The sequence below is a fragment of the Chelonoidis abingdonii genome, chromosome 8 (genome assembly GCF_003597395.2).
Source record: "Chelonoidis abingdonii isolate Lonesome George chromosome 8, CheloAbing_2.0, whole genome shotgun sequence".
Classification (NCBI taxonomy): domain Eukaryota; kingdom Metazoa; phylum Chordata; order Testudines; family Testudinidae; genus Chelonoidis; species Chelonoidis abingdonii.
Genome location: NC_133776.1, coordinates 48803433 through 48826376, shown reverse-complemented (window position 1 = coordinate 48826376; position 22944 = coordinate 48803433). Strand labels below are relative to the sequence as shown.

Here is a 22944-nt window from a genome sequence, read left to right as displayed (position 1 = left end):
ACAACGGATTCCCTGGACAACCTGGACCCAGGGCAAGAACTCCCATCCACCCCACTCCCTCTTCTTCTTACGTTACACCCGGGCCTGGCCAGTCTTGGGTAGTGCGTGTGTATGAAAGCGGGTTAGGGCTTGGGGCTCTAATGCTTTCTTTCTTCCCCTGAGTGACATGGGAGCATTCCCAGCACTCTCTGCTGTATTTTATTACTTTATTAATAAAGCTTTAAAATTTAAACACTTGATATGTTACATCATCTCCTCCTCAAACGATCCTGCGGCATCAGCCTGATCACCTGACGCTCCAGGCAGATTGGTAACAAAAATCTGTCACACATCCCACATGCACCCAAGAGTGCTAAGCACAGAATTACAGTTCCCAAACTATGCTCTATGCCTATCATATCCACTTAGTGGCTGAAGATCTCTTCCTGGGGTCCATGCACAGAAGGAGTTTGAGAACCTAGCAGAAGGAGGTTGATGTGTGAATCTGTGAAGAGATTTTGCCCTTCCAAAGCTAAAAAGTTTGAAAACAGGCCGAGTCCATCAGATGCCATAATCCCAGCTTCTCTCCTCCAAGAAATAACCCATTTCCCAAAGTCAACTGATGCTGTACAAAGAGAATTGCTATGCTGACATGGGTAATGATAGAGGCTCCCCTCCAAAGCTGCAAGTTAATTGCAGGTCTCCTGACTCCATCTAGCAACTTTGAGAATCTAACTGTGGAAAAAGCTGATTTGATAGCATTTTACACTCACTTTCCATAGGTGTAAGTGACTTCACACACTGTTTTCCCCAGGAATTAAAATTAGAAGGCGTGTTTGAATTTACAGGGAGGGTTGGAAAATTACTAAATTGTCAACACTGCATATAACTAGTTGACCACTGGGAGGAGGGATGAGGGAGTTCAGAGGGGTGTAAAGAAATCAGGTCCACAAGATAAAGAGGAGACTGAGGGCATGTCTACACTACAAAATTATGTTGGCCTAAGTGATGCTGGCATACAGCTGCCGCAGTAATTACATCACTTTTACATGTCCACCCTATGCTCCTTGTGTCGGCGGTGCACATCCTCACTAGCAGCGCTTGCATCGATGGAGAGAACAGTGCACCGTGGGTAGCTATTTCATTGTGCAGCTCACCACCATCTAGAGCAGGGTGTTTTGGGAAGGTTTTGCAATGCCTCATGGGGCTGAAATGAGTTGCAAAGGGGTGACTGGCAACATGATTTCAATGTCCCATAATGCAGTGTTCTCCATCCCATAATTTTATCTGCATTCCATAACATTTTGCACATTTTTTCAAAATACCTGCAAACCTGTGTGTCCCTCCTAGCTGTCCGCCATCTGTTTCTGGATCCTCCACAACTCTGCACTATTGAGTGTTGCAAGCACAGGGCACCTGATCCTGTAGTATTTTTGTGGAGCCATGGGCAACATAACAATTTCTTAGAGACTAGATTGCTGTGAGACATAAAAAGAAACTATTAAAAGTTGTTGCCATTTGTGAAGCAGCTGGAGACAATGGGGCTCTGGTTCTGCACCCAAGAAACAAGCACTGACTGGTAGGACCACATTATTATGAAGGTATGGAATGATAAGCAGTGGCTGTAGAACTTTCGGATGTACAAAGCCACATTCCTGGATGTGTGTGCGGAGCTGTTTCCAGCCTTCCAGTGCAATGACACCAAAATGAGAGCTGCACTGACAATGGAGAAGTGAGTGTCAATCGCTCTGTGGAAGCTTGCAGTGCCAGATTCCCAACTCATCAGTCAGGAATAAATCTGGAGTTGGAAAATCCACATAGAGGCTGTTGTGATGCAAGTGTGGAGTGTCATTAATCACGTCCTGTTATGAAGGACTATGACTCTGGGCAATGTGCAGGACATAGTGGATGTTTTGCAGCAATGGTATTCCCAAACTGCGGTGGGGCAATAGATGGCACCCATATCCCTATTTTAGCACCAAACTAGCTTCCCACAGAGTATGTCAACAGAAAGGGCTACTTTTCTATGGTCGTACAAGCACTGGTGCATCACCAGGGGGACACTTTACTGACCTCTATGTGGGCTGGTCAAGAAAGACACATGACAAGCATATCTTTATATGTTCAGAAAACTGCAAGCAGGGATTTTCTTTCGAGGCTGGTGGATTACCACTGGGGACATTGAAATGCCAACAGTCATCCTGGGAGACCCAGCCTACCCCTTACTCCCATGGCTCACGAAGCCACACTCCAGCCATGTCAACAGCACCAAGGAGCATTTAAACTACAGGCTCAACAGATGCAGAATGACAGTTGAATCTGCCTTTGGCTGTTTGAAAGGTCACTGGTGCTGTCTATTCAAAAGATTGGACCTCAGTGAAAAATATCCCAATGGTTCGAGCTGCTTGCTGTGTCCTGCATAATATCTGTGAAGCAAAGGGGGAAGAATTTCTGCTGGGGTGGAGGTGAACCAACTGTCTGCTGATTTTGAGCAGCCGGACGCTTGGGCTTATAAGAAGAGCTCAATACAGAGCTAAATAGCTCAGGGCGGCTTTGAAAGACCATTTCAATAGTGAGCCACAGTGATTTGTGTTTCTGTAGTGTACCTGACATTGCTCTTTTGCACTCTGGTATGAACTTCATAACGAGTGCTCTGTGTGTAGTAATATAACATTGCAAATGCACCATTGCTGTTATCTGTGAATAGTGTCAGCCCCAGCCTGCATATGCTGTGATCTATTAAAGATTAATTAAGTTTCCAGAAATGGACTTTGATTCCAAATCCATGCAGATAGACCATTTATAACTGAATAAAACATAATAAATAAAGGGAAAAGAACTTTTGACGGGGAAAGAACAGTCATTTTTATTTCAGAAACATACACCAAACGTGTCTTTCACGGTATGTGCGGCTGTGATTGTCTGTACTCTCACCTGGGGTGGCATGGTAGGGGTCATGCAGCAACCCAGAATGTCATGTGGAATGCGGCCGGGAGGGGGACGTAGGGAGGTTCAGTTCTTTATGTGCCTCTGTCATAGTATTCTTTCCCCAATCTGAATCTTAGAGTCCAAAAAATGAGGTATTAGCATGAATTCCTCTAAGCTTAATTACCAGCTTAGATCTGATACGCTGCCACCAATCAGGACTCTGAGTGCCTGATAAACTCTGGTCTCCCCAAAACCTTCCCTGGGGACCCCCAAGATCCAGACCCCCTGGATCTTAATACAAGGAAAGTAAACTCTTTCCCTCACTAGTGCCTCTCCTAGGCTTTCCCTCCCTGGGTTACCCTAGAAGATCACTGGGATTCAACTCCTTGAATCTTAAAACAGAGGCTTTCCACCTCACCCAGAGGCAATACAGGTTCAAGCTCCATGAATCTAAACAAAGGGATTCCCCCTTTCCCCCCTCCCTTCTTTCTCCCTATCTCCCACCACTTCCCTGGTAAGTACAGACTCAGTTCCTTTGAGCCTTAACCAGGAGAAAAAATCAAACAGGTCTTAAAAAGCAAAACTTTTAATAAAAAGAAAGCAAAAAAGTAAAAGTTATCTCTGTAATCTAGATGGTAAATATTACAGGGTCTTTCAGCTTATAGACAATAGAGAAAAAGCTTTCTCCAGCAGAAATACAATTTAAAATACTTTCACCCAAATACACATTAAAACTCTACCAGCCAGATACACAGTTGCAAATACAGAAACAATCAAAAGACTATAACCGCCTTTCTACTCAATACTCACTATTCTGAATATATAAGAGACTGTAGCAGGGAGATTGGCAAGAAACCTGGTTGCACGTCTAGTCCCTTCCAGGACTCAGAGAGAACAAAGCAAAACCCAAAAACCACAAACAAAGGCTTCCCTCCACCGAGATTTGAAAGTATCTTGTTTCCTGATTGGTCCTCTGGTCAGGTGTTTTTGGTTCCCTGTTTGTTAACCCTTTACAGGTAAAAGAGACATTAATCCTTAACTATCTGTTTATGACAGCCTCAGAGGGAAGCAACCCTGGGACTTTTGAACCTGAAGGTCAACAAGAGTCTGAGGCAGATCTGTTTGCTGCTTGAGAAGTGCTAGCATCTTTTGTTGTACGTCCCCATCCTTTTCCTGCAGCTTTCTCCTCTCTGCTCTATCCCTGCCCATGCTGTCCGAGAGGATGATCTTCCAGGCCCTGTGGCTTGATATCCGAAGCAGCAAAGGCTTGCATGATCTCTTGGAACTTGTCATCCCACATCTTCTTCCTGCTCCTCCTTATCTATCTGAGTTGCTCTGCTGGTGTGGCTGGAGAGACCCTCAAGGCCACATTTCCAGTTGCAAAAGATACAGTGTACGGAGGTACTATTGTGGTTGTATTCAGGAGATAAATCGAAACTTAGTATACTGAACTCACTCCTCTTTATCCACACAAGTTGCAAGGACTACATTCTCACATCTCCTTGGGATTCACTGAGCATGGTGATAGTCCAGTCATGGTGAACATGGCCCTGGGTGGCTGCGGGTGTTGGGGAAATAAGAGGAATAGCTCACAGGCGTGAGTATATGCAGACAGGGCAACTGAATGGAATACTGGCCCTGTTTTCCATAGTCACTGGTGATCTTAGCTGATATCTCACTCCTGAAGGTAACAGAGGCTGAAGGGAAACAGCTCCTGCTGCAACCAGCTTTAGACTGAGGACATATGCTGCTAGCCTGTGTGCTGCAATGGTGCATGTTGAAGTAATTTCTGGGTGGCGCAGGAAAATGTCGTATTACAGCGGAAGAAATAAGGCAGCCCTCCGCAGAAACCTTTGACAGAGGATTGCAGATTACTTCCATGAAAGTTTCCTCAAGATCTCTATGAAGGATTCACGGGATATCCCGGTACACATAACCAAACTGTTCCACAGGCCCCCTCTGCCTAGCTGAACAAGTGAATGAGAAGCAGACAGCAACTCTTCCTCTGTTGGTTATTTCACTACCTCTTCTAGCATAAGTAAAAAAGAATAAATCAACAGATGTGTCCTGCTACTTTGGGGGTTCCACCCCTGCAATTTCAAAGCAAACTGCACATTTACTACAGTTCCTTCCCCTGCATCATGCTCGCCTGTGCTGGACTGTAGGGACTGTCTGGACTGCCCAGAACTCAAAAACAGGTCCTGGCTTGCTGCGCCACTTGATCCCCCCAGTCACCTGTTCCTCATACTCCTCCCCCTCTTCCTCCTCCTCCTCCTTGCTGTTCACGGTGGAGGCCTGTGACTCGGGCACCTCCAAAGTTTCTACAGGGCTCTTGGGAGTGGTGGTGGGGTCTCCTCCAAGGATGGCATGCAGTTCTCTGTCAAAGCAGCAACTCCACAACAGAGTGATTGTTAGCCTCCCTTTTCTGGTACCCCTGCTGCAGCTCCTTGGTTTTCACGTTGCTGGTCCCTTTTGTAGCTCTCCTCCTCCATGCCCCAAGCGATCTGCTTGTATATGTCAACATTTCTATGGCTGGATCGGAGCTATGCCTGCAGCCTCTTCTCCCCACAAACCCAGGAGACCCAGCTCTTCCTCTGTACTCCAGGCAGGAGCGTGTCTACAACATGAAGCCAGCATGGTCAGCAGGATAGTTGCTAGGCATGCTCTAGAGTTGCTAGACGAGCTCTCCAAGCCCGGCAAACAGGAAATGCAACTTCAAAATTTCATGGGGCTTTAAAGGGGAGAGTTGTCTTCCTGGGTACCTGGCTGCTGGGCAGCGGAGATCAAAACAGTGACCAGAGAGGTCAAGATGGGACATTGTGGGACACTTTCTGGCGGCCACTAACAGGTGATGTAAGTAACACAATGTCTATGCTGACACTGCATAGATCTAACTATATCTAAATTCTATGCATAAGACATAAACTGGGTTGTGTTGACCTAATTACATAAGTGTCTACACTAAAATTTTGCTCCCGCTGACGTAACTGCCTTTCTACGTAATCTTAATAACTCCACTTCCATGAGAGGCATAGAGTCAATATCAATGTATTTAGGTTGATTCATTGCCAGTATAGACACTGCATTCCTTACGTCAACTGCTACTGGCTTTTAGAAGCCATTCCACACTGCCCCACACTGACAGTACAACTGCTCCTGGTGAGGTCATTCCCCCCACATACAAGGAGAGGACACACAAAGCAATTTAATTACTGCGGCAGCTGTATACCAATGTAATTTAGGTCAACATAATTTTGTAGCTTAAACATGCCCTCAGGTTCATAGCATGCTGCTGCTGAGGCCAGAGGAAAACACAGAAGACTCTTGCAGGATGATTAGATTGTGTCTCAGGTTATCAAGCTACTAAATAGGTGTTATCACTTAAGACAGCTCAAGCCACCCTTATTCTCTTGTACTAATGTTTCAGCTTTGCTTAGTGAGATAGAAATGTATTGCACCATGTTGTATCACAATGATTTGGTTGGGGAAGGAGTTCCTGTCCAAATCCAATTTCTATTTCGTACTAATTCCCTGCAAGCTAATCAGGCAGGATTTGACAGACATCAAATTAGGATTTTTCTGAAAAATTTCAGCCAGGTGATGGGAACTCTATGCTCACTGAATTTCATGTTCTGTAGACCTGTCTTGTTTCAACCATTTGACAAAAACCTAGACTTCTACTCATTAAACTAGGCTTTGATTGTTAAACCTGAATAATTAAATGGGTACAAACTGTGTCAGAACTTTCTTACTTCAGTTTAGCTTTAAGTTGATTCAGAATAGTTTTAAATAGGTTTCATTACTAACTGCAATATGCCACTCAGACTGAAATAAGAATGTTCACACTGGTTTAATAGAACAAATTTAACTAAACAAGTGTAAGTTTGTGTATAGAAAAACTCTTACACACTCAACCTATTTATTTTAGGTACTTATATGGCCCGTTACCATAGTATCAGAATATTGTGCAATATTTAATGTTTTTATCCTCACAATTCCCGTGAGATACGGATTATCCCCATTTTACAAATGGGGACCTTGATGTTGTCTGATTAAAGTATAATTAGGCAAACCATTGTTGCTACCACTGTTATATAATTGCACCCATTCTGGTACGAAGTGTAATATATGGCCAGAAAGGGTTAAGCAGCTAAGAGTTAAGAAGCTTGCAGGCTAACTAACCAAGAGCCAATCTGTAGAAACCTGTTAGAAATGGTAATTAGGGCCATTCAATGCTAGATAGTCTAGAACTTTGAAATGCAAGCCTATATTGTTAGAAGTGATACTAATTGTGTACTCATAAATGTTAGCCATGTAAAAAGACAGTTCCTGTCTGTCACTATAACTATCAATTCAGAGATCAAAAGGGAATATTAACATTTATAAGAATCTTGGGTGAAACAATATCATTGTCTATATGTCTCTTTGAAGTTTGTGATAGACTGCCTAATGGATAAATTGCCCTATGTTAATTTGTGTAACTAATTACTGGTCACACTTAGGAAACAGAAGGTTACATCAAAAGCCTATTGTTTACCCAGGACTGTATGGTCAAGTGAATGCTACAACACTGTATAAAAAACCCTTGGGTCCTGATCCTCTCATCTCAGATCTACTTGAGGCTTCATACAGGGGAAGCTTAAACAATAAGGACTGAGATTCCAGTCCTAAATTGGAACACTCTGAAATGGTATTGGACATTGGACTATAACCTATGGACTAAATTCTAAAAGAACCTTTTGCAACTACAAAGCAAACCATCTCTGCTATGACTCTGAACTCAAGAATTGAACTCATGTCTGTATGTATATTGATCTTTTAACCTATATTCTCTCACTCTCCTCTTTAAATAAATTAGTTTAGTCAATAAGAATAGGCTGTAGCATGTATTTGGGTAAGATCTGGAATATTCATTAAACTGGGAGGTAATGTGTCTGATCCTTTGGGATTGACAGAACTTTTTTATATGATGAATAAGATTTTCATTAATCTTCATCGTATTTGACTTGGGTATCTAAGTGGAGGACTGAGGCTGGGTACTTTAAGGCAACTGTGTTATTGACTTCTGAGTAACCAGTGAGGTAATAAAGAAGCTGTTTTATGCTGGCTTGGTAAATCTAAGTATTGGAATATCCACCAGCTTTGGGGACTGTCTGGCCCATTCTTTGCACTTCACCCTAATTGAGTGACCTCAGCTGGTTCCCCTGGGAATCTGGTCACAGGACCTGACCATACGTAAAGTGGTCTGAAAAAAAGTGTGGGGGTCTGTAATTTTCTACAGAAATGTAAGTGACATATCTGCCTGTCCCCCCCACCAATTCTGCCCCCATGTCCCCCCAAGCCTCACCTCTACTCCTTCTGTGGCTCTTCATCCACCTCTTCCAGGCCTTGGTGCTACAGGGGGGTCCCCTCTCCCCCTTCCATGTTGGCAGGGAACAGCTCCAGGGGCTGCTTATCCCCTTCCCAGGCCAGGTGTTGCAAGGCACAAAAGAGCTATCCCATCACTCACAAGAGGGGAGAAGGAAACAGAGGAGCTGCCCTGAATTGCTGGGCTCTTTTTGTTCCCCCCATCCTGTAAGAAATGTACTGGCTCTTCGGAGGAGGTTGGGGAGAGCTGGGACTGCTTTACACAGCAGCTCTGATTGGTTGCTCTACTTCCAGAGGGTAAGTGCGGGAACCAGACCACAAGAGGGATTTTCTTCATGCACAACTGAAATGTGTGCCCTCAGTGCCTGGCTGGCGCTGTAGACATTTTATCTCCTGGGTCTGTGACCCAGATCACTTTAAGTACTGGGAACAGAGCAGTGAGTTGAGTTTAAATCTCCCAAGTCCTAGGCTAATGCCCTAACGTCTAATGCCTTGGATCATCCTTCCTCTTGCCTAATAAGTCTCTTGCCTAATAAGTCTCTTGTTCTCATGCAGGCAGGGCTGAATTGCATCCATCTCAAATGCTGCCCTCCACCCCTATCCAACAAGAGACTCCTAAATACATCTGCATGTTCCAATTCCAACCTAAATAATGGAGCTTTGCAGGTCAATGACAACCTCCAGCCTTTTTTCCAGCTGCTGACATCTTGCACTGTGACCCCTCCCAGCCACCAAGTACTCTTAATCGCTCCATGAGAAGCACCCTAACCTAACTCCCCTTTCAGTTGCTGAAGCCTTCCCAACCTATAACATGCCCCCTCACTCCATTCTCTTAGCTGCCAAAGCCTCCCACCCCCCTAAGACAAGCACCCACCCAGCCCCACCTATGAAACGCCCCTTCCCTCCCTCAACAAGTGCCCTAATGCACCTCCTGTATATTACCTGTACCTCATCCTGATTCACTTATCTTCTACTGCATTCCATTGCTCGTTCCAGCTGCCAAGCCTACCTTCCTATCTGTTAAAAGTCTCCCAGTTACTCTCCTGCAAATCCCCAATTGCTAATCTGTCTCAATATGACATCCCCTCAACTGCCACATCCTTATCACATCCCTCACTGAAAAGGACCAATGTCAGCTTCTTGCTCAATCCTTCATTACCATTGGCCAGGCCTCTTTCTCAATACCCTATCCCAGCAACAAGCACCCAAAGCTCCCCACCCAGCTATAAAACCCTCCAGTTCTCAGAAAAAACGCATGCTGGGCTACCCTATATAGAGCATTTCTCATGTGCAGTTAGCAGCCAATGGAATTGAGTATCTTTAAAGGTGTTAGAAAAATGACAGAAAACAAATCTGTTAAGTTTTGTGCATTTGGCTGAAGTCCTGCATAGAGAGGAGTGAGATGACTTTCTGCGGCTCCTATCCTGCAGTCCATTTTCTGCTCCTCTTAATGAAATCTTTATCTGCTGCTGGAAGCTCCTCAACTAGAGAAACATCAATTGCTCCTAGTCAAACTGGCCCAAGGAACAGGAGCTAGGATGGCTCTAGGCTCCAGCAGCACAGGTTTAATAAGGGATTTTATCTTTTCTGGTATTCCGTACAGTGAAAAGTTTCCCTAATTTGCCTTGCCTGAGTCTGGATGGGGAAACTGAAGTGCCAGAGTCTGGAGATGTGCTCAAATGCAGAAAAACTGAACCTGGTAGCTATAAAGATGTGAAGACAAAAAATCCAAACTACGTATTTGTATTTATATTATATTTGTCTTTCCTTCTCTCAGCCTCTGTTTTATCACTCATTATGTTGCTTCTAAACTTAGATTTTAAGCAACACAGGACAGTGATTATGCCTCTTACTCGTTCCTTAAAATGCCATTGTTGTGAGGACATTGTACTAATAATAAAAAATATAAATTTATAATAAACTATAATTAAGCCTACAATTTAGTTAGGGAGGTCGCGGCAGTCACGGATTCCATGACTTTACCAGACCTCCGTGACTTCTTGGGGTTCAGCTGTCAACAGCTAAAGCTGGGGCTGGAGCTGACGCTGCGGCTGGAGTCAGGGCTGAACTCGCCTGCCCCGTGTTGGAGGCTGTAACCTAGGCCGAGCACCCCTTTTCTGCAGCTTCTGCTGGGGGATGAAGCGGGATTGTGCACCCCTGCCCCGCGGTGGGGGCTGAAGCTGGGGCCATGCGCCCCACCCTTTGGCTTCCGCTGGGGGCTACAGCTGGGGCCACGCACCCCTGCCCCAGTGTTGGGGCTGCAGCCTGGGTCATGCACCCCTGCCCTTCGTCAGGGGCTGCAACCGGGGCCGAGCGCCCCTGCCCTGCAGCTTCCGCCAGGGGCTGCAGACAAGGACGTGCGCTCCTACCCCACATCAGGGGCTGCAACCAGGGCTGAGCACCCCTGCCCTGCGGCTTCTGCCAGGGGCTGAAGTGGAGCCGTGCGACCCTGCTCCATGGTGGGGGCTGCAGCCGAGGCCCTGTGCCTCTGCCCCAGGGCTTGTACGGTTATATTTAGTAAAAATCATACACAGGTCAGAGGCTCCCTGAATTTTTGTTTGTTGCCTGTGACCTGTCCATGACTTTTACTAAAAATAACCGTGACAAAATAGTGTTAACTATAATGAATTTTGGAGATGCAATATTATACAATCCTCCATTCAGACAGTTACTTGTGATTCAGCTGTTTGCTGTACATTAGTTTCCAACATGACCAGATCTCATGGGAATGGAGGATAGAGGAAAGAAGGGTTGCCATGATAAAAATTAGGATTGTGAATGTGTCTTTTAAAGAAACCTTCCTCTTTACAGATTTAATAACAGCCCCCTTCCCCACCCCCACCCCAAAAAACCAAAACCCTTTACAACACATTGCAAAATAACACAGTACAAACTGTGAGCCTGATTCTGTAATTGAATGCCTGGATAGGGTCTCCTGCATTTTTGAAGAGCCCTGATTTAATTCCATGGGGCTCCACAGATATGCCATGTACATCCCATTGCAGGACTGGTCTTCAAAATAGCATTCAGAAAACAAGGCAAATACTAGAATATTCAATCTGGTACAACTAACATTATCCTGTTAGCAAAGTCACTTGCTCACACCAGTTGTCAATAGCAGGCTGTAACTCCTTAAATGTGATCTACAAAGGGGAAAAAGGGCATGTGCCTCTGTTTGTTTATCACACATAGAAGAGCCTCGTGTTTTAAACACTTTTTTGGCCTCTTTTTTTATATACACTACAAATTCAAGTTTTACCTACCATTGACGATTCTATGGTAACTAGAAAATTGAGACAATTAAGGAGGTCTGTCAAGCGATTAAAAAATTAATTGCGATTAATCATGCTGTTAAACAACAGAATACCATTTATTTTAAATATTTTTGGATGTTTACTACATTTTCAAATATATTAATTTCAATCATCAGCATAGAAGCATGTCCTCTGGAATGATGTCCGAAGCATGGAAGGGGCATATGAATGTTTAGCTTATCTGTCATGTAAATACTTGTAACACTTGCTATAAAAGTGCCATGTGAACACCTGTCCTCACTTTCAGGTGACACTGTAAATAAGAAGCAGGCAGCACTATCTCCTGTCAATATAAATAAACTTGTTTGTCTGAGTGATTGGCTGATCAAGAAGTAGGACTGAATGGACTTGTAGGCGCTAAGGTTTATATTGTTTTATTTGAGAATGCAGTTTATTTGTATATAATTCTACATTTTAAAGTTCAAGCCTAATTTAATGTGTCCAGTTTGCAAATTAATTCCAATTCTCCAGTCTCTCGTTGGAATCTGTTTTTGAAATTTTTTTGTTGGAGAATTGCAACTTTTAGGTTTGTAATTCGGTGATCAGGGAGGTTGAAGTGTTCTCCGACTGGTTTTGAATGTTCTGATTCTTGACATCTGATTTGTGTGAAATAAATATAAAGTGAGCATTGTGCACTTTATATTTTGTGTTGTAATTGAAATCAATATTGAACATGTAGAAAAACATCCAACAGTACACCTCTACCCTGATATAACACGACCTAATATAACATGAATTTGGATATAAGGCGATAAAGCAGTGCTCCGGGGGGGGGGGGGGGGGCTGTGACTCGCTGGCAGAATTTCAAGAAAATTCAACAATATACGCGGCTTTCACCTATAGACGCCTAGTAAGATTTTTTCGGCTTCCAGGACAGATTACATCATGTTGGGCGTACTTTTATTAAATTTTCATTGGGTAGTTCTATTGTTACACGTTGCAATTCTTATTTGCCTATCTTTGCCTCATAGACTCATACGGTCAGAGGGAACCATATGTCAATCCTAGTCTGACCTCCTGCACAAAGCAGGCTACAGAACCCTACCCATCCATTCCATACTACAACCCTAACCTATGTCCGAGTTACTGAAGTCTTCAAACTGGGTTGAAACCTCAAGCTTCAGATTCCACCCAGCAACCTATGCCCCCGCTGCGCGGAAGGCGAAAACATCCAGGGCCTCGCCAATTCTGCTCTCGGAGGAAAATTCCTTCCCGACCAAATATGTGATCAGCTAAACCCTGAGCACGTGAGCAAGACTCCCAGCCCAGCACACTTCGCTAACACTTCTTTAAGTCCAAGACCTAATGAACATCTGAGGAATAGATAGCATCATTAAATGTTCAACACATCATCCTTCAGTTAAGTCTCTGAAGCTCCAAAAAACATCACCCGAGTTTCCTAAGAAATCTTATGAAAATCCCTGAAGAGCCGACTGCAACACTAACACAAGCACAATAATAATTAAAAGAAAACAAAAACTTATAGGCCTCTCTAATAAACGAAAATGTATTAAAAAACACAAATGTAATGCCCTCGTCTATATCAAGGTCGGTAACTTTTCAAAAGTGGTGCTGCCAATTTTCATTTATCACTCTGAGTTTAGGTTTGTGGCCAGTAATACATATATATGTTTCTTAGAAGCTCTCTTTCATAAGTCTATAATATAGAACTAAACTATTGTTGTATGAAAGTAAATAAGATTTTTAAAATGTTTAGAGTTCATTTAAATTAACTAAAATGAAGAGCCCCACCCTCCCCCGACTGGTGTCCAGGACCGGGCGTGGCAAGTGCAAACTGAAAATCCGTTCGTCTGTGCGCTTCGGCCATGTGCCGCTGCACAGGTTGCCTCCCGTGTCTAATTTAAACTTGCTGGTCAATTAAAAAATCCCCCTAACTCTCCTTTTTCATGTGGCTAATGACACCCCAGCCGTCCCCTGGCAAGCCCGTGATCTCGCTGCTAACCATGTTCACATAACTAAACCTTCTTCAAGTTGAGCAGCCGCCGTTATTTGGGTTCCGCTGTAACGGGGGTGGGGCGAACTTGGGGCGCCGCGGACTCGGCTCAAGGAACTGCCTCTCCCCTCCTCCGTACGCCTTTCGTCGAAAAACTGGAAAGCCACGTGATTGTACGTCCGTAATTGTGAACAACCCTAACCCCTACCGCTGTCGAACCTCTATGAGACGCCCAGAACCCGGATATGGCCGCGTTCATTGAGGATATCGAGAGCAACGTGCCTATTGCGCTTGCGTTCACATCCGGGTCTTTCCCTGCCTGTTGCTGCCCTCCCCTCCTAAGATGGCGAGCTGAACCGCAATTACCCAGGATACCTTCGCTCAGTCTACAGTGCCAGCTGGCCCGCGCCCAGCCGCTCGAGATTGCTCGCGCCGACGCCGATGCCGCTGACCCGGAGGGGGACGTGCGGGCCGCTGAGCCCCTCTCAGGCCGCTTCCTCCTCCTCCTCGTGTCCGCGGCGCGGCTCGTGGCCCTGGGCGCCAGCCGGACCCTGCCTGCCGGGCTGTCGCGCTGGCAGCGCTGGTGGGGAGCGGCTGTGCCTGGTGCTGGCCGCTCTCTGCTTCGGCCTGGCCGCGCTTACGCCCGCTGTGCTCGCGCCGCGCCGCAAGTTCGCGCTGCTCTGGTCGCTGGGCTCGGCCTTTGCGCTGGGCCGCCGCTTCTCGCGGGGCCGAGCCGCCTCCTGTGGGAGCCCAGCCGCCCGTGCGCTCACCTACGGCGCCCTGGCCGGCACCCTGTAGCGGCGCTCGGCCTGCGCAGCACCCTCTCACCGCGCTCGGGCCGACACGACCCAAACTCGCGCCATTCGGCCGGCTGTCTGCTCGCCCTGCTGCCCGGGGGCCCCGCCGGCCTGCGCTACCTCGCCGGGCTCCTGGGCGGCTTCGTGCGCCGCCGCGTCTCCAAAACCCTGCCCGTGTGAGGGGCCGAGCAGACCCAGTTGGGGGCTGAGACCAGCGGTCCCCTCGCCATCCCCAGGATGGCTCTTCGCTGTTGTCCCATGAGGCCGATCGCCCGTCCCTGCTGGACAGATGCGGAGGACACGGCGTCTGGCTGGGCAACAGCCTTTCTGAATACAGGGCTACAGGCCATCAGCGTCCCGTTCCTCTAGCGCGGCTTGCACGGCTGCCTCCGCGGAGTGTGCGGCTCCGAGGCCGTAGCGGGGCGTGGGTGTCCTGCTGCTCGGGGGCAGGGGGTGACTGAGCGACAAAACCAGTGCGGTTCCCCCCCTCCCCCTGGTCCTATTGAAGACAAGTTCTTCCTGCACTATCGGTGTGCTGCGGTGAGGGAGGAGGCAGCTGGGAGCTGCGCTCTGTGCATGCGCCTCCTGAGGATGGGGACCTTTACAAAGAGACTTGGCTGTAAGTCGGCAGAAGCTACTTGGGAGAGTTCAGGAAAAACGACTCAAACTTGACAGTTAATGTGGACAACAAGAGCGAAACCGACCAAAGGAAGGGGTTTTCCTTCTCCAAGGACCGGTGTTGATGGAGCTATGGAACAATTTTTCTCCTTGCCTTTGAACTAAAATCTTAAAGTTGCATCTATGACTATATGTTTTTGTTGTACTGTATTCACATGTAACATATTTTGTGCCATAATTCCCAGTCCATCTCAGTATATATGCTTTGCCTTATCAGAGCAAAATGAGCTTTGTAGCAGGATGCTGGAGTCTGTGTCCTGTTCTGGGTGGTAGATGAAGGATTACCAGATTCCTATATCAAGTGTAGGATCACATGGCTGAAACTCTTACTTTGAAAGTGGCTTGTAAGAATATAGAGCCAAGCATGTTGTTGATACTAAACTCTACACATAATGCTTTGTTATACTCCTGAGCCTTGCCAGCTTCACTCCAGCTTGGGATGTGCTGATGCCAGGTGCCTCATAGGAAAATCTGTTTATAGATATCCATGAAACTTTTTTTAAAAAAAAAAAAGGGTGTGTATATATAGAGCTCCTGTTTTTGGAGTTTATCTTTGGATGTTTATTTTTAGCAATTTGAGTTCTATGTAGAAGCCCAAAAATTGGGGGTGGGGGTTGAACCAAAACTTGGTCCTTCTTTACATAGACTGTAATGCATAATCTCTATTTTTCCTAGTGTGATTTAATGTAATACTATTTCAGATAGTGCTATCTGAAGTGCACTAAGGAACTTCTTATGTACCCCAGCAGGGTCTGTGTGGACCTATTAATACACAACATATGTACTCTAGAAATCACACACCTGTAGTCTGCATTACTGCTGTGTTGATCAGCCCTTAGACACAAGTTAACCATATCCAGTATTGATTGGATAAATACTGATTTTCTTCTTGGAGCGGAGGTTTTATTGGTTAAAACCAAAAATCAGAAGCTCTAGTTATATTACCACAAATGTTGTTTCATGACATCTTTATATCAGATTACAATTGTAAAGAGTCAAAATCAAAAACTGTAATTGCAACCATCTTCGATTGGCTTATAGGTAGTCCAATGAATGTTGACATACCCATTCCATTTAACTGTCTTTTTTAAAACACAAATATTAACTGTGACCTTCAAAATACTGAAAACAACGTCCTTTAACAAGTAGCATTCATAGAGGTTGTGGATCACAAAGTCATATTCTTTGACAAGCAGGGGCATGCCTCCTTTAGGTAGGGAATTATGAAAAAAGTGAAAGCATATCAGAGATCATTTAGTTCTTTGCAGTAAGACTGCCAGAATGGTGCTACAGAAGCTTTTGCCTTCAGAGCTGCAGAGTCAGTTCCTGAAGTCCTCACCCATTGGTTCTAGGAGTTGGGCAGGCATTGCTTATTTAGCAGTGATGCTTGTAGCCTGACCTTGAGAAATAGATTGGTTAGTAGAGGCTGGATGTATTGCAAAAAACATACTTAAGTATTCTTATCAGATTCTGCTTAGGAAGAGATGATCTTAATCTCATTTAATATTTGCACAACTACAGTAAACAAATGCTTAACTTTAGAAATATTGTACATCTATTTTAATAAAATATTTTTATACCAAAAATGTTAATCTAGACACTAGCAGGTCTAGTTTTATTTTTTTTTAAACAGCAGCACTGAATCTGTCTTCCTGTTTACTTTTATAGTTTCATTTGGATTTATATCAGGGTAATATCAGATTAGTGTGACTGCTTCTAAACTAAACCTAGGTTAAAGTTCTTGGATGAGATTAAATTTTTAAAAAAGTAGGCTAAAACATTTACGGTAAAAGCCTAGTAAATCTCTCCTCTCTCTGGTAAAAGGTCTTATATGGAGAATGACAATCGTCCCACCACTGGAGACTGGCCACAAGAACCTCCAGCCACTAATCTACTCTACAGGCTACAGTTGTATCTGCACTTTTGTAACAGAGACAGTAGATCTGCACAGATCCATTGGGTCACAGCAGAGCATGGCTGTAAGAACTGAGGATGTCCTGGTTCTGCCTCATGGGCATTTTCTTCCCCTCATCCCCCCAAAAGCAGCAGAGCTCTTGTGGTTCTTCAGCATTATGGACTTAAAAATATTACCCTAAAGTTAACAAGTGTTTGTGTACCAATTGTGATCACATCCATGTGGCTTGTCTTAAGGGAGCTCAAAGCTTTAATTTTGAATGCTGTGGTTTGGGGAAGGTAGTTTTCCTGAAATCCAGTATTAGGTGGTAAACAGGGTTTTAGGTTAAAGGAGACCTGCACAGGAAAAACATAGGTTTGGGTCCTCTTAATTATGTAAGAAATCTTGTTTTTTTAAACCTCATTTCTAGTGTGTGTTCCTGTTGAGCTCAGATGTACACAGTGAGTTTTTCAGCCCTTAACTTATGATAGCGGGGTTGCTGAGTTTCTCTTTTCTTCCAGCTGTTTGAATTACAATATTTATCTTTCCCCTTATTACATCCTAACACAGCTAGGATCTGCCTTGAGCTACAGAAATTAATTTACACAGATAAGCTAGAACCTTCATCAGAAGTCCCCATATAGAAATTTAACCTTTTCTTTTAAGCAAGAAGCCACTAGCCTGTGCCAAGTCTGGCTCAGAAGAGTCTGGTAAACTGTTCTGTGCATATCATTTCCTTAGGGTTACTTCTCACTTCAGCCATAGTATAATAAACTTTATAAGCTGATTACCTTAAACATTCCAGAGCATGTCTTATGTCACTGTATCTGCAATAAAACAATTAAGCAGTGTTCCTATTCACTACTATATGACTCAGTCCAAACTGTTCCATACAATAGAAGCATATATCTGAAGACAACAGGTGTTGAGTAGGAATGTGAAGATCATAGCAATTCTCCTTTATCCATGCTTTGATCTGTTTAAATAGAGTTCCTACAGATATCTAAAATCTTTCTTAAACATAATTCAGTTAGACTGTGGACAGGGGAAGATAGATGGCTTGGCAAAATAAGTGGGTGAAAGAGTGGCTGCCACAGCCCACACTCACATAGTGAGGATTAATTTACTCTTTCCTTAAACAAGCTCCATCACCCCTACACTTGCTTTTCCTTAATGTACTATTTACCCTAGATGGAACTGTTGAGGAAGGGGCTTGTGAAAAAAAAATACTAATGGTATTTTAATCATCCTTTTCATATTTGCACTATCAGCCACCTCCCACACTTGATTTTGTTTCCTAATGCTACAGGGTGGGAAACTTGATTTCCAGGAAAGGGCTAGCTCTAGGTAATACTAATTTCTTAAATGAAGTTTAGGATACTTAGGTAGCTATCTTAGAAATACTTTAGACAGACATGCTGGTGGATGAAGCCAGAAAATCTCTCATGGTATGGTGATAACTGAAACACTATAATTGGTAAACAACTTTATTATGAAATGCAAATTAAATGGAATAAACAATTGTAATGTTGTAGTGGCACTAAACAAAATCCTGTGGAGAATACTTAAAAACAACATTCTTTAAAATCAGGGTGGCTTAATGGTTTGCCCTTTCTAAATGTTCAGCTTGTAATTTAGTGGCCATTCCTCATTTCTCTGCAGTGTGGTATGTATTACAGTACCATAAAAAATTATATACATCCCTGATGATCAAGCTGCCGAATGTCTATCGCTTATGGTGGAAAACTAACAGTATGGAGAACAAAGGACAGATCCCTTTGCAAGGCTTGAATCAATGAGGGTTAGCAGGAGCAGATGAAGATTGAACGTGCAAGCTGGATTAGGATGCTTGCTCGTATGATCTATAGTTCAAAAGAAGCTTTTCACAGCATTCCCCATATGTCCTTTTAAGAAAGGTAGGAGAGGAAGCATTGGTGTGGTTTTGGTTTTTTGTTTGTGTATGTATGTACTGGACTCAACTTCATCACAACACATAACGTTTTTAATAGCACATGAATGTTGCTAAAGGTGTAAAAATAATTCTCTAAACATAATAAACCCAAACTGATTGTATTAAGGCATTAGGAACTGTATTGTAGAGACTTTAGAGCTAGTCCTATGGTGCCATGTACTTGACACATGCAAATTCTATGGAAGATGGGGTGTTTTGTAGTTTCACTGAGAGCGTAAAGATAAAGAATCACACACTGCACTGATTTTTTTTGTTAATTTTTGCACAAATTACATTCTGTATTCATACAAAAACAACTTTTTTCTGACAAACTGTACATATAGAAACAAGTTTCCATCAGGACGTGAACTGAAATCTGCGGAGGTGCTCCATGTCTCACAACACTAAAAAAAATTCCAGCTTTTATCTTTACAAAACAATGCAGGTAAAAGGTGAGGAGAAAGAGGTGGAGAGGATGAAATAGAAAGCCAGCTACCATGTTGCTGCTAGCAGCAGTTGCTTGATCCTAAGAGAAGATCCTTGTTAGGAACTAATGCACATTCAGTTATCCCAGTTAAGAGTCCAGCTTTGTGGAGTTGCAGGAGTACTTTCTTGAGTCCACAATAGGTGTCTATTTAAATACTGTCCGATAGGAAGTGGGTATCATCCAGTCATAGCCTCTTCTATCGGCCCCTTCCGCCACCCCTGGATGCTCCTCGCCTTGACTGGCCAGAGTTCATGTTACTGCCTCTTCCCCAATTACTTCCACTCCTCCCTCCTCTGGAAGGGTTATTGCCTCCTGCAGGACTGCCAAAACCTTCATCTCTGTGGAATCCATCATGATGGTCTCCCTCCAAAGAGCTAGACCTCCCAGATTTTGGCACTCTCTGTGAAGGTCCTGAGCTTCCTCGTCCTAAAAGAGGAAAACATTTAGTTTAGTTTACCCCATCCCTCTCAGGCTTTTGAGGGTTGCCCCAGGCTTAGACAAGTGTTTGGGCTAAATTCCCCTATGATACAATCCCTCACAGATTATACAGGATGTGAAATCTGACATACTGGTCTCCAATTTTACATTTCTTCCCTCAGCAAAAAATTTTTCCTACCACATACAAATTTCATATCAATACAACAGTCCTTGAGAGGGACAGCTACAAGGCAATTCCTCTGGAGCTAAGGTACTGCCGCACCTCATTGATCAGCAAGGACCTTGTTAAATAAGAACACGGGGAAATGGAGTGCACAGGCTCATAAGCACTTGAGACACTCTGAATAAAGTATTCAAACCCAGATTCTCTCAGTTGGCAGCAGTCCTATTTTGGCCCTGTTTTACATACTTCTCATTCTAAATAGGGTGTTGCCTAAACCCAGAAACAGCTTCTATTCAACCATTTGGGGTGGTAATGAAGGAATTAGAGTAGTGTCCTTGAAAGAGGTTTATCCTCCTTTAGCCAGTTCTGACAGGGCACAGTTGAGAGATGCTATATTCTACTGTGGGGCATAAGCATGACCTGCATCTTCTCTTGTTCCCAGGAAAGAAGACTGTCTGTTCCTCACAGCTCATTTCAGATACGATACCAAATGCAAGAGAAAAACAGGACTCTTGCCCAAAACAGCAGGGGTAGTAATTTGAAGAAAAAATGCTTTGCCCACCTATCCTCTTAGCTAAGGCATAACTAAGTATTTTTTATTCCACTTTAACAAAAACTTTTGAGAGGTACAGCATGTGTGGTTCTGTACAAAACAAGAAAACGTGATTCCTGTCTCAAAGAGCTTACAATCAGTGTTAGATAAATTCATCTTCAAATGACCTTCCCACCACAAGACTGATGGCAGCAGGGCCTGCACTTGAAAAGGCATTACTCAAATTTTCTTTATCAAACTAAACCTTAGTTCTGCTTTAGCACCTTGGCCTGCATGAGGAATTCTGCAAAAGTGCACTCTGGGAAAACAGTATTAACCTATGTGAAGTTCTCAGTACCAGTTAGTTACCCCTTACCTTTACCTCTCTCCTCTGGAGGTGCACCTGGAGCTTCCATTTCTCTGTGATCAGATGTACCTGGTCCATCGTGCCAGGGACGTTTGCGTGGTGGCAGTGAGGCCATGTCCATACCCTGAAGTGAGGAAGAACGCTCTCGGCTGGCAGGAGACTGTCCATCATGAGGAGGGTGATCCTGACGGGAACCTGACCATGAAGAGAAAAGACAAAGTCATGAGTAACTTGCAAAGTCATGAGTAACTGATGGGCACAAGGAATCTAACATTCTTCCTCTGTATAAAAAAGATACCAAAATAAATGTATACGCATTCCACATTCTTTAGCAATTTCACTCAAGGCAAGGAGATTTATCTCACTGCCCTTGTTCCGAAAACACATAAGCCAGTTCTTAACTTTTCAGAGTATCTGCTCTTTAAGGTGCACATATATACCTAGTGTCATAGAATGCCAGACTAATTGCAATTTCATATTTGTGGCAGAAAGACCAGGTGGTAGGAAACATGAAATAGGAAGTGAGCACAAACTGAATTTAAACAAATGAGGGAATCAGGCTGAAAAGGATGATTCTAAGGGCATGTTTTCACTAGCAACGTTAAAGCACTGGCTGTGTAGCTGCAGTACCAGTGGGAGAAAGCTCTCTCAGTGCTATAAAAAAAACCCACCTCCACGAGGGGTGTAGCTCCTAGCACTGTAGCACTGTCTATGCTGCCACATTACACTGCTGAAATGTGCAATGCTTGGGGGATGTTTTTTCACATCCCTGAGTGAGAAAGTTGTAGCGCTATAAAGTGGCAGTGTAGACAAGGCCTAAGGCAGAAGAGGCAATGGACAGACTTAAAACGTTCCTTTAAAAAAAAACAAAAAAAACAAAAAAAAAAACCACTCAAATTTTAAAGAGGCAAAAATCAAGCATTGCTCGAGTCAGGACACAACGCTCCAGAATGCCATTCTGGCACTTTTTTGGGGAGCTGGAATGATGTTACTTCAGATACACCTGTACCCCACTATAACGCAGTCATGGGGAGCCAAAAATCCCTACCACATTATAGCTGAAACCCTGTTATACTGGGGTAGCAGCGGCAGGGCTTTGGCAGTGATTTAAAGAGTTCTGGGCTCCAGCTGCTGCAGGGAGCTCGGGCCCTTTAAATCACCAGCGAGCCCCGCTGCTGCAGCCCCGGGTTAGGGGCGGCAGGGCTCCAGCGGTGATTTAAAGGGCTTCGGGCTCCCCGCAGCGGCTGGAGCCCCGGACCCTTTAAAGCGCTGCCCGAGCCCCGTTGCTGCAGTGCCAGGGTAGTGGCAGCAGGACTCCAGCAGTGATTTAAAAGGCTTGGAGATTCCCACAGCTGCCGGAGTCCCGGACCCTTTAAAGCGCCACCAGAGTCCCGCTACTACCATGCTATATGCGAACCCGTGTTATATCGGGTCACATTATAGCGGGGTAGAGGTATAGTTGTAAAGTTAAACCAATAATTATTCATGCTAAAAATATTGGAAAATGACCACTTAAGTATGTGATGCCGTGGCTTGTCAAAATCATGTGTTCTGGCACTTCTTTTTTTAGGATTTGAGCACTGAAATCCAGGTGTGCAACTTTTCCTTCACTTGACATTTGTATCATGATTTTTCCATTAATTTTCTATGAAGTTCCAATTGCAAGTTTCACCCTCATTGTGAATTCCCATTTATACTGTTTTGTTTATCAACACTACTACCAATTCTGAAGCCAATAAATTGTCAACAATCACTGAAGCTGATAAACATTATCCAGTGGATAGGTAAGATACCCACAGTGATCCAGCTTCAGAAAAAGATTATCCTAGTATTAATACACGCCCAAAACATATGAGCTGATAAAAAGACAAATGCACCAGCCAGTCTATAACGCAGGGGTGGGCAAACTTTTTGGCCTGAGGGCCACATCGGGGTTGCGAAATGGTATGGAGGGCCAGGTAGGGAAGGCTGTACCTCCCCAAAAAGCCTACCCCCCCCCCCCATCCGCCCCCTCCCATTTCCCGCCCCCTGACTGCCCCACTCAGACCTCTGACTCATCTACCCCCCCACTCCTTGTCCCCTGATCGCCCCCTCC

At 44.4% G+C, this 22944-nt stretch overlaps 1 protein-coding gene across 2 annotated transcripts in view; it reads right to left on the bottom strand.

The window, feature by feature from the left end:
- Nucleotides 1–18382: 18382 nt before the first annotated feature.
- WDR33 (WD repeat domain 33) overlaps nucleotides 18383–22944 on the bottom strand; it is a 105406-nt gene continuing 100844 nt past the window's right edge. The window contains exons 21-22 of one of the 2 annotated variants that reach the window (XM_075068576.1): nucleotides 20859–21044; nucleotides 18383–19775 (exon numbers count right to left, since the gene is read on the bottom strand). In XM_075068576.1, coding sequence (XP_074924677.1) covers nucleotides 19546–19775; nucleotides 20859–21044 — 416 coding nt within the window. In that variant the 3' untranslated portion in view covers nucleotides 18383–19545. The remainder of the gene's footprint in view (nucleotides 19776–20858; nucleotides 21045–22944) is intronic. The other variant, XM_075068577.1, reaches the window with a different exon arrangement.